Source organism: Leptosomus discolor, chromosome 3, assembly GCF_034619465.1.
Source record: "Leptosomus discolor isolate bLepDis1 chromosome 3, bLepDis1.hap2, whole genome shotgun sequence".
NCBI classification, from domain to species: Eukaryota; Metazoa; Chordata; class Aves; order Leptosomiformes; family Leptosomidae; genus Leptosomus; species Leptosomus discolor.
Genome location: NC_141393.1, coordinates 35,934,884 through 35,948,013, shown reverse-complemented (window position 1 = coordinate 35,948,013; position 13,130 = coordinate 35,934,884). Strand labels below are relative to the sequence as shown.

General features: G+C 34.6%; 1 protein-coding gene across 1 annotated transcript in view; it reads right to left on the bottom strand.

The window, feature by feature from the left end:
* RYR3 (ryanodine receptor 3) overlaps positions 1 to 13,130 on the bottom strand; it is a 219,294-nt gene that overhangs the window by 185,590 nt on the left and 20,574 nt on the right. Inside the window, exon 2 of the mRNA XM_086462983.1 lies at positions 3,853 to 3,972. Within this exon, the coding sequence (XP_086319109.1) occupies positions 3,853 to 3,972 (120 nt within the window). The remainder of the gene's footprint in view (positions 1 to 3,852; positions 3,973 to 13,130) is intronic.

Genomic DNA, 13,130 nt, shown 5'->3' with positions numbered 1-13,130 from the left:
AGATAAAAGAAAACAGGAATTTGGAATAAATAGTTCTTCAAAGTCAATGAAAGTTTTGAGGAGTTCTTCCAGCACACCTCTGCACAGTTTTGTCCATATGTACAGGAAGATAAACAAAAAGACAAATTTGATATAGGAAACCTACACAAATTTGCAAAGTAAAACTGAAGAAGCAATTGACAGTTCTACCCTGACAGCTGTTCTTTTCATAAGAAGAAAATGTTTATTTCTGAGATTATTTCGAAACAGATCTTTCATGCAGAGTTATCGGTTTTCCATCAACACACTCGTAACACCGAATATACCTCATTTGTCTGTATTCAGACTTCTATATTCTTCCAGGCACTATCATAACATTAAATTCTTGCAGGTGGTATGCTTACTAACCAAATCTTTGCCCATAGCTTCTGGTCTGCAGTGTAAAAAACACTGACATAAGCTGTTTTACTAGGTTACTGACTTACTAGGTTTACCTTTACCACTGTAATACTGTAAACTATTACATTCTGTCATTAGGACAGAAATCTTCTCTTAATTATAATTCCCTTCAGGCATTTAAGTTTACGTAACAATTTTGCTACTAAAAGAGATGTTAATACATTGAAATTACTTTTCAGGTATATTTTTCTTAGGTATTGGTAGAAGCTAGCCTTGCTGCACTAGATTATCAGCTTTGAAATACGTAATCTTTTAAAGTATCACTTTAAAAACAAGGAAAACAGCAATTAAGTAATGTAACTAAATCACATCGTTCAATAACTCCGCTATTTCTTGTTCGTACAAAAAATAACTTTTCACCTCTAGTTAACTAAATTTTTCCCCTTACATTTTAAATATCAGACATTATTTAAGCAAACATCTTCTGACAATTCAAAAAGGAGCCATATGGACAGGATGAACACAATTTCACACTCAAGAATTAATGCAAAACTGCTTTTAAAAAGTGCATTAAAATCCAGTCACCATAATATAAATTATTAGTGAAACAACACTGTAATAGTTTTTACTAATAAGTTGTCAAGAAATAACATGCAAGTTCGCTATGGATTTATAGTAAAATTTTAACAGAAGTATCTCGTAATTGTTATTGTCTTCAGCATGTCACAAAAATGATTAAAACAGCTAAGGCAAACCATAGAAACAGCATTTTTTTCCTCTTTAAGTTTCTAAGAACTTTTAAAATTTTTTTTAAGAAATATACCGTCTCTTTCCTTGCCTCCCTTTCCTTTTAGCTACTTCGATCCTCTGACTTTTACTACATACAACTCAGATTAAAATATTAATCATGAAGTTACAACTTTTCATTCTGCAATTAACAAATACATTAAGGTTTTTTTTTTCCTGTCTATCTTGTTATGTTTTCCAGAATTACTTGAATGGAAAAGCACTTCTTTTCTTGATTTAACAATATTTAGCCAAAACTTAATGAGTGAAGAAGCTGTCACATGTCCTGCAAACACATTTCAGCTTTGCTAAAGCGGTCAACTGGAGAAGAGAAGGTAGTAGACAGTATCCTTCGATTTTCTGCTCTGGACTTCTGCTGGTAAAAGTACCTTGAGTCTTCTTTAATGTAATTTCTTCTTAACTTTATAAAATAATTTCCAAGGATAAGGAAGGGATAAGGAACCCACCTCAGGTAAACAGTACCATTTTAACAGGAAGGACAGTTTTCTGCTGTCTAAAATAAAAGGACTTCTGTCATCAATGTTCCTGTTTTAGAAGCTTATGGGCGGTGTCCATTCTTTCCTTTTTTAAACCAGAGTGTGTCCTCCTCCAATCATGATTCTCACAGCACTTCCTGGAGCAATCTCCATTTTATCGAATTAACATGAATTTGAATGCCATGACTGTACTCTGTATTCCAGCAGCATTGCCACAGAGGTAATAAAAAACCCCCTCAAATTTGCAGAGATAATATAACTTCCCATCTCCTAACAAGCTTGCTTCTTTTATATCTCTAAACACTATGCTAGATCCGTTGAGGACATCATCACTCAGGGAACTTACGACTTTGTAACATCCACCATGACCTTCATATTCCTTACAGGGAAAAAGAATAGTTTCCCATTTTGTAAGCATATTTACACACTCAGTTATTAGACTTCACACTGGCAGCACTAAAATATACCTCTACTTTCTATTAATACACAAGGCACTTCAGGTCTTGCTGTGTGGCATGGCTTCATCAATTGCCAGTTCCCCAACTTTTTTATCATCTGAAAAATTGCATATGTTAATTTAAATGATGTCTTAATTGACAAAAATACTCAACAACATAGCAGTGAGAAGAGAATCCTGTAGAATTTGATTAGAAACACATCTACTCAATATCTATTTTTTAGTCCACTGGATGTGTGCCATTTTGAGTTTGTTTCTTTCTTATTTCATAACCAAAATTTTCGCCATACGGAAATCAAAATAAGCTTCATCACTAAGGGTTGTTGGTAAGTATTGTACTCTCTAATCATCCAGATCAACCTTCTACCTTCTTAATTTTCAAACAGATATCTTTACATGCCTTTTTCCAAAATTCTTGACTGTTCTCAGTTAAGACCAGCAGTTCAGAAAGCTCCTCCGTAAGCTCTTTTAAAGCAGTTACATACAAGTTTTCTGAACCTCTTAATTTTAAATAAACTTCAGAAGCTTCTGTAGTTATTACCTGCTACTAAAACACGAAATGTAAAGCAGATCTATGGCATTGTACAGTAATTCATACCATTCCTCCTTTTCTTATTATAAGATGAGCACCATGCTGTCTTACAGACTGAGATGGTCATCGTCAGCAATAAACAGACCACACTGAGCTGTCGATGAATAAGAAATTCCCAATCACTGTTGAAGATTTTAAGACAACAATTGAAACTACCTATGTGAAAACAACCTGCTTTTACTTAAGCATGTGAAAAGATTATTGGCGATTCGTAAAGTAGACCAGAGACAAATTATCTGACTGAACTCTTGGAATGCAAAGAAATGCAAATTTAGAAGCAGCATAATTTTTCACCTTAGAGATTAATAAGGACCTCTCATACTGCACAAATAAACACTGTGAATGTAACATGGTCATAATACCCAGGCTAAAAATAGGACCACATGGCAACATTTCAAGAGAAAAGACACAGACCCCACTAAAAAAATCAGGAGAAATATATTATCAGGAAGAAGAGAAAAAAAATAGACACACAACAAATAAAAATAAAATTATGCATCGAGAACAAAGAGAGGGAAGAGGTCCTTGCCCATTTGCCTTATTCTTAACATTCTGCTCTAGTACAGGTCTAGTTTTATCTCTTCTCTCTTTTCTCCTATCAAGCTCCTCTTACTACTCTCTTTTCTTTTTTCTTCACAGTTCTCTAGCTTTTTTCTATTTTCTGCTTGTTATCTTTAAAACTTTTCAATTACTTAATCATTCTGTTCCCTGTACTCTCAGCTTTCTGATTAATCAACACAGTTAGAAGCTACACTTAACGCCAGTAACAGGTGACAATGCTTCTAAAATTATCAGTCCAGTATGTCAAGATATTGGAACCTACAGCACTAATAGGAATAAGTTTTTTAGTGAACTTAAATCTTAGTAACAGTCTGGAGACTTAATCTTGAAAATAGGAAGTAGTTCAGTTACAAGAACTATTTTAGATTGTTAAAGAATAGTGGCTTTTGACTGTTAACAAGTATGCCTCGAAGTATATTTAGAATCTCTAAGAAAACCCATGTTGCAGTCACAAAAACAAAAGCATAAAAAAGGTGCCTCTAGCATCACCTTAAAGAAACTGTAATTAAATGTATTCGTGGATAATAAGTAGGTTAACATTCATTGATCAGTTACACCAGTTGAGAGTATCTATTTCTTACTTTAGCTTCTGATGTTGGTTCCAAAAAGCACAGGCGATTCCCAAGTCCCTCAGCTGCCAAGCAAAACTTCCTTTGTTCTTTGTGAACACTGGCAACGCATTGAAGTACTACTTCGTCATCCTGTCACAAAACAAGGTATGAGAAAAAACAGTAAGTATTTGGAAGTTACACACACACTATAATGCCCTGGAACACGGCACCCGTTTAAAATGAACACATTGTACTGATATCATGTACATGCGCAGAGATTCTGCATGTAAGTAGATGTTTATGTACAGATTTATACTCAAGACTATATCAAAGTGACAAAGACTACATACTGTCTCCAGGACTTTCACAAGTGTTGTGTCCTTCTTTTGCTTTAGCAGTGGCTTGCTATGGTGTCATAACAAATTGTAAGTACACTCTTACTCAGTTTTACTCAGTAAAATATGTTCAATATTTACAGCAAAAACCTGTTACTGTGATTTTGCGAACAGTAACCTAAATATAAAGAAATTCATTTTGTTAGCACAGCAAGCCTTCAACACAAATCCTCTGAATGCACAGTCTTAACTTTTAAAGTTGTTTCATTTACAAGCTTCTGAGTACAACCAAAGATCCAAGAGGTGTTTTTCAACTGATGGTTCAAATATGTCATTAGAACTTGCACCTCAGAAGACATATTCCAAGAATAAGAACACTCTGGAAAAGTGGCATGAAACAGCCCTATTGTTTAGTTATCTTGTTATTCTAAAAGCTCTTTTACAAATTGTTAGATAATGCAATTCCACAGACACACTTACTTAAAAAGTGCCAAGCCCTCATTCACCTCTTAACACATGATACTAAAGCTGATGTAAGCAAGCCAAGATTATTTTTAGTGCTCAACGGTGTCAAAGGAATACACAGAATTAAAAATCATTTTCCAAAACTTGTCCACTAACAAAGGAAAACACCACTTGCAGACTAGCACATCAAAGAACTTATTTTTATACAAGTATGTAACTGTTCACCAAAAGACACTGCCTTAGAAGTTTTTAAGGGGGCGGAAGCTGATAAAACAAGAGCGATATGATATGTCAGTGTCCCATCCAGCTATGAAGTTATACTGGCGTCAATTATTATTGTCAAAGCAGATATACAACAGCCGCCTGTACTGAACTCAGAGATCACCTGAACAATTATGTTCTAAAAGCAGCACTGCTCTTTCCAGTCCCCTTATGCAACTGCAATACTAGTAGCACAGCTACTGACACTTGAAATAAAAGCTGGGAGTGACAAAGTGATTTTCACCAAATGGATTAAGTGACACACCCATTAAAATGGGAATTCAAAAGCAGGTGCTTCACTTGTATGATTTTGCAAGTGTGTGCAAGTCATATGGCTTTCTTTTAGGCGACACTTCACTGCCTACTTATAACCACTAAAATGGCCTGCTATTATATTTCAGACTGATAAGCAGTTACAGTGTTTCCCTTATCTAGCTTTGCGTGACAATCAATAGCATTTTTTACAGTACAGAATGTGTATTCAAGAAATTTTTATAAACAAATCCACAATGTGTAGTCAAGTAGGATGCAGACAGAATTAGTTAATTAATGCTAAACAAATTCATTTTCTTTTTCCCCTGCTGCTTCTGCTTCCGCTTCTGCAAAATGCTCTCTGAAACTGTCATCTTTCAAACTCATTAGTAAAAACATTTCTGCTTTTTAAATTTTAGCATAGTAAATTGCAAAATATAAACAATACAATTAAGCACTCATTACTACAACCCTCTGTTCATGAATTTTTAAACACTGGCATCAGAAGCATATCTATTTGGGGGAAAATAATCAGATCATGTATAAGATAAAAATAAAGATATTTAAAATGTTTTTCATCATCTGGTTCCTGTATCAATCTTTGAACATATATATTTCAGAGATTTAAAAAGAATACTAAACCATGGATTTATACATACCAAGACTCAGAATAAAATTAAGACTTGCCATTTCGCTTGCACTTATCAGTGAAGTACAATAAATTACTTACATACAGCTGAAACTGTATTTATTCTCCCCTCAATATTAAAGCAATTCACAGAGACATACACATAGTATATGTATTTCTAAAAAATAAAATTATGTCTTCAGACAACATAAAAACTTACTTAAAAATGAGAATAACTCAAACAAATGAATTGTTTTCTTTTTAAATCCATACACATAAAAGGCCAAGAGTTTCTAGCATAATGAAATGAATACTTCAATTCTCTAGAATTCAAAAAATAAGCATTTCTTTCTAGAATTTACACTGGGGGTCACAAAGTCTTTATCAATCATTAAATGCCGTAAATTCAAAATACAAACACTTTGATAATGCCTTATGTAAGGACTCTGAAGCATTCAACACTGACGTTTTACATTATTCCCCCAATTTTCCAATGTACCCTTTCATTTGTGCCACAGCATTTAACAAACTATGTATTTGCTGCATAGAATAAACAACTTCAATAGTTTCTAAAAAGTGGCAATAATAGTGTATTTCAGAATGTTTTGGAGCAGAGGGTTAAAGAGATTATGATTCAGGTGCAGGTAGACTGAGCCTAAGGAATTAGTGGAATCTGCAAATAAGACAATGACTCTATTAAGATGACTCAGTATTATAATGTACTTACTGAAGCAAGATCATTCTAGCCGAAGTCTGAAATTGCTTTTCTGGCCTGAAGATGCTAATAGAAATGAGTTTTATGGAGTTGTTTTCCTATAATGAAATTGCAGACCATGTCTCAGCAGTATCTTGTTTTCTTGAGTCTTCTCTCACATAAATTCCCATATTCCAAACTTTTTTCCTGGTAAAGTAATTTTCTTCTTCCCTTAGTTTTTAAATACACATATTGGCACAGCCACTAAACCTTGATCTTCACTTCTCTTACAGAGAATTTCATCCATTTACTTCAGTATACCTTTTTTAGTATGAGGAGAAGCCCGCACACTCAGCTGAGATGCAGAGACTCATGCAACGAGCACTGATGAGTGAGGTTATATACAGCCAACTCTCAAAGATAAGCAAAAGCCAAGCAAAAATTAAAAAAAAACCCACACATCTTCCTTGAGATCCAGTTTGTCAACCAGGAATGTAAGAAATTTAAGTGGTTTATATTTTATATATATTACATATTTATATAAAATAGAATATATCTATATAAAAATAGAATATATATACATATATATACAATAGAAACTTAAGTTGTTCTACTCCTTTCAGTTTTGGGGGGAGGGGGTTGTTGTGTTTTGTAATAAAACAGGTTTAGAGTGCATGGAATCACAGGCTGGAAAGGATCCCTGTAAGCAACAGTCCCACACCTCACTAGAGAAGAGCTAATTTAGATCAAGCTACTCAGATAATCTAATGTGTTTAATTTAAGAAAAAAGTCCACTTCAAAGTTCTGATCAGCTTGAGGTGTTGTTACAGATTCCCACCTCTCCCGGCACCACACGTTATATCACTTCAGATCAAAACCATAGTATGGAACAGTCATATCAAAGTTCTCCAAATTTTACAAGGTTTAGCTTCAGTGAGCAAATGGGGTGAATAATTTCAGATTGATCAAAATATTTCCATGATTTACTGAGCACATGGAAAAATAATACATTTGCATACTACTAGGCCTTGCACAAGAAACTGCCTTTGCTCTTGTTCCCCAAAAGTACACACATTCTAAGTGACATTTACTAATAACTGGATTCCACCACTAGCGTCATCAATAACTGCAAAAAGTTAACAGTGAGATCTGTTTTGTACTACCATAATTAATATCTATTCACAAATACAGATGAATATCAATTTTTAATTTTTTTTTTCCCCTGAATGAAGAAGTAGTGAAAATTCTCCCCTCCTGCCCACAAATCTCTTCTCTGGGTAGGATTCATCCGTCAGTCCTTTAGCAAAAGGACACAGACAAGGTAACTCCAACCCCCAATTCTAAGAATGTTTATACCTAGAAACACATTAATACTACTAAAGTACATTTCAGGCGGTCTGAAATCCTGCAGAATCTACCAAGTGTCATGTAGCTAATGTCTCATAATCCTGTCCAGTACTATTCATTTATTCACACAGATGCATGACTTTTGCAAAAGGGAAGACAGACAGCTTTGGAGATCTGTTTTTTGTTGCTGCTTTTTTTTTTTTTTTTTTTAAGTAGGGAATTGCATAACTGTGTGTACTGAAACATAAATTTCTATTTGCTTTGGCCAGAGCTGAAGCTACAATCTGAATTTGTACTATATAATGATGTCTGCATAGGCTGCAAAAACAGGTATTTCTAAACGTCAGTCACTCAGTATCTTCTGCTTTTAAGATTAACAAGTTACCAAAATAGAGCTTGGCTGTTCACAAAAGTACCTCTAACATTCAACAATTTCTTTAACTGAAACTGTGATTCCTAGCCTTCAGCAATATAGCATTAAGCAGCATACTATCCAATTTTCAAAAAGAGTTTCTAACGAACCACAGTTCAGTGGTTCATTACCGGAGAGTGTCTACTCTTGGTCTTCAGGCTGTCTTCCTCCTCAGGTTTCATAATACAGTGATGGTGAACTTAAACTGAGATTCCTGTGATGGAGTAATAAGCCAAATATAAACAAAATACATTTTAATTAATCATGACTTGACTTGCTGCAAAGTGACAAGGTGAATTAATGTATTGTAGGCATGACCTTGCTTCTGCTCAGTTCACGAGTTTTTCAACCCAGAATTTGAGAATAAAGAAAGTCCAACAGGTAATGAAACTCCTCATTCATTTCTCTTGCATATATACCCTAGAATTAAGAATTGTAGTCATTTATACAATACATTTAAGTCTGTACAGAGGTTGTGTCCAACAATAGGCACGCTTCCATATGTCTCATATTAAGAAGCACAAAACCATCAATACACTAAATATATACATGCACATTTACATATGGAATATGCAAATTTTGCTGGAAAATGACACCCTAGATTTGTTACCTACCAATTCAACATCTACAAAATCTCTATATTGTCTATTATATTCAGTACTGAAAGTGAACTGATAAAATAAAATTGACATGACACTGAAAACTAGTCAGTTTCAGAAAATTAATCAGCTTTGTTATTAAACCTGTAGATTGTAATAACGAGAAGCTCTTTCCTCAAAAAAAAAACATATTTTGCTTATATTTTACTCACAGCTGCACATAAACATGCAAGCGGGTGCTTGCACACAAATGACTAATGTGAACTGATACAGAATTTTTTTGAAAGCATGTTCTTCTGTAACCCCGTGGGAAAGTTTTATTTGATAATATATCCTTTCCATGAAGAAATGTATATACTTTTTAAAAAAAAAAAAAGTTAAAGTAACTCAGAGCTCCTGTTTTCTATGGTAAAACAAGCAGGCATATCAAGCTGATGCTCTTTACAGGTCTGATTGCTGTGAGACCGTGACACTTGCTGATTATAGATCAGTGTTGCAAAGAAATGTATGAAGTAAAAGTCCACGGCTGCCTTCACTCTGTGATAGAAAACATCCTACCCATGTATCTCCCTATATCACAAAGAGCAGGATATAAGCAAACAAGCATCCTGATTAGCATTTGAACACTAGCTACAAATTGATTTCCACAGGACTGCATTTCTTTCAAGTTTTCTGGAATAATCTTGAAGCATAAGTAAAATTCACCAGAAATTGCCATCTACAGTGGCTGCATTCTTCTTAAGAAAACAAGGAATTATAGGCAGAGTTGACAAGATTCTAACCAATGACGGATTTGGTAAATTTGTGGGTGCCCATCACCTTCCTTTCACAAGGGGAATGGGTTTGCTGCAAAGCTGTCTCCATGCACTTGTATTTTTTGCAGAACTTTGTCCAAAATGTGCAGCTTCAGTGCATGGCTACTGTCCCAAAATATTTTCAGTCATTTTTAAAAACAAGTACAGGAAACATTCAGTCTTTGGCCCATTTTAAAAAACAAATCTTACAGTCTTCTCATTGAAAAACAAAAAATTTCTAGTTTTAAGCTGAAGCCTGAAAAACAGTGCTGCCCAAGGATTTGGAACTGGATTTTCCTCTTCCTAAGGGAAAAAAAAAATCTCTCCGAAATCTGACCCCATGAGAAGAATTTGAAGTGGGGGGAAAGAGGGTACAGTGGAAATCCCATTAGATGAACACACAAACTCTTGTTAGAATTTCACACCTGCTACAGTTCGGCAACTTAGTTTTGCAAAGATCTTGACGTCAAGAGTACAGCAGAGAATATCTTATGCTGCTTATGATTTCTTCTCAATTATCCAGGATTCAAGGTGGATAAGCACCATTATTTTCAGGTCAGGAAATTTTCAGATACAGACACAGTTTTTGAACATGAAGTGGATAGGCTTTCCATCCATCCTCTGCCTGTCCAGCCTCCTCTTGAATCCACATAGATACCTATGAGTATTAAGCTGATGTTTTTATTGAACTATTATAACACCAGGATCTTACTTTTCAGTTCAGAGGCAGTCAGTTTAAACATGAAGCTGGACTGCTACTTTTTTTTTTGTCCTCCTCATGTCTAATTTCACATTTAGCCTGAATGTCATCTGCCATTTTACTGCAGTTAGTTACTTTATTTCAGAATGGTTCACAGCTTGCTGACATCATTGCTACCCTAAATAACCTAACTTCCTACCATGAGTGCTATACCTACTTATCCCTTGTCCCAGGTCTTCTCTCTCTTCCCCTCCCCCGCCTGCCCACCGTCCCTGCCCTGCAACATGGTCATACACACTGATTGATTGTGCAGTATCCATCTTTGAGAGACCTCAAAATGGACGTCATAAGCAACCTGCTCCAGAGATCCCTTCCAATTTCAGTGACTCTGTAGTTTAATGAAATATTTTTTAAAAAAAACAAGCTAATGATAAGCAGTTTTTAAACATATACAAGACACTGCTCCAAATTGGAAGAGAATATTGTTTCCCACATGTAGCAGAGAGAACTAGTAACATAAATCTTAAACTGCAGCAAGATTCAGGCTGGGTATTAGAAAAAAAATATTTCCTTCTCCTTTCTTAAGGATAGCAAGGCACTAAAATTGGGTAGGCTGTAGAGCCTGTATCGCCACAGGCCTTTAAAAACAGGTTAAGATCTACGGGCATGCTGTTGCATGGGTATAGTCAGTCTTTTCTTAGGTAAGGGAATATATGGGCCATGAGATCTCTTACAGCTCTTAAAGGTTTTTCAAGATCCCATAAGTCATACACCATCCTTCATGACTACTGCATGCTAGAAAATGATTTATAATATACATTAGAGTATCCACAACTTAATTCTCCAACAGACCCTCATGCCACATTGATCCTGACTCAAAAAAAGTAATGTTGCCCTCTGTTTTCTACATATGTATGTTTTCATCTTGTCTCATTAGAAGGAATGCACAACTAGAAGGAAGACATTAGAACAGGAAATATACCGTATTATTCTGTCTTCTCCCTATCTTAGGCGGAATAGGTTTTATCTATACAATTTTTTTCCCACAACACTTGAGCAGACAAGAAACAAGGCACTCTAAATTTTTAACTGCTTTTTTCCTCATTGGTACTCATGATTTCTAACCACCAACATTTGACAATTGTATTATAAATCAAATTCCAATAAATATTCAAGAAAAAATTACCACAACACCTCACAATTAGCTTCTCTACCAAATGTATCATTAGTTAGGACGATAATAAAACAGAAATCACACTAATTTCATACTGTTGAGTTCCAGAGAACAAACATCCTGGTTTTATTTACTCTATTACAAAACACACATATAGAAGTAAAATTTTTACTTTAAAACTTCGTGCACGCTAATATTTGAATATCTTGAGAACAGAAGTCCTCTTTTTCTTTTTCTTCTGTCTTTATTACTCACAGGGTAGTTCTCCCAGCAAAACCTAGCCCTAATCTGACAGTGACTTTTCTTTGAAGAGAAAAAACAAGACAAAGACTGGGAGACTAAACCAAGACACTTGTTCATTTCAACAAGAGAATGAAATGTAACACCACAATTAAAATAAAGTAAAATCAACATAAACTTTAAAACCATGTTTCTTCATAGAGATATTCCATGTCAAAACATTTGCTGATATCTTAATTCCGATGCTCCCAGGTGCAAATATTTTCTACTTGGAATTCTGTTTCTTATTACAGATTTCAAGATCTATGTGAAAAACATATACTTTTTGCCGAGCACTTTTCACCTGTACTAAAAGGCTATATAACAAGGTATAACTGGGACTAAAAAATATATTTGACTCTAAATAGGTCTAGTATGACCCCAAACAGTTGGGAAAATCAAAACTGAGTCTAATCCTATTCTCATGTATAGTACTGTAAACCATGTAGAACTCTTAAATCAGTAGAATAATAAATGCTAACACTCATGTGAAGAAGCAGATTTTTTCCTTTTAGAAAATGTACCACAAATTCACTTAAGTACAGGACATAATTGTTAAATGTATTTAACAATTTAACAACAGTATGAACTATGCCCATTAAAATCATATAAAGCATTTAAGTATTCTTTTCAAAAAACCCCAAAGGTACCACAGCCAGTTTTTATGACAAAGGAAGAACATATAGCTTATCAGATAGAGTCAATACCTATCTTCATCATGGTAATACATCAGCTTTAATAAAACCTGTAGTTTAGACCTTTGAACTTCTAAACAGTGTTTTGCAGGGAGCAACCCTACATCACCCCACGATAGCGCAAAGCATAAAATTATGTGAGTAGTCAAAGTCTTTTCCACTTGATCTGAGAGTATTTTTTTTTCTTAGAGTGATAAATCTCTTTGCTGTAGGTGAATTTCACACCTTCTAGTCTAAGGCTGACAACGCATATGAAACTGTGACACACATTCCTCAGTTTGCTACATTAAGGAAGAAAAATGAAGAAAGGTGACTCAAGTTAGCAAGTTGATGAAGCATATCAAGGCTTCCTAAATACTAGTATAAAAATAAAATGAGTTACGTATGTGTTTCTGTTGAATAAACGATCAATTTTTAAGACAAAAAAGTCCATCACTTACTTCTGTGCAGAACTTATATTCAGAGCAAAGCATATATTTTCACTTTTTCCCCCCACACTACCCACTTACAATATTGAAGATCAAATTTGTCAATAAATGAGAATTTACTTACTACATAAATTAATATTAGGAATATTGTTTACTAAAGCACCTACCCTACGAAAGCAAAGTTTAGTATCAGAGTAAGCTTATGAACCAAAAAAGTCCATAAAAGATTCAAGTTAAGTTTTTCA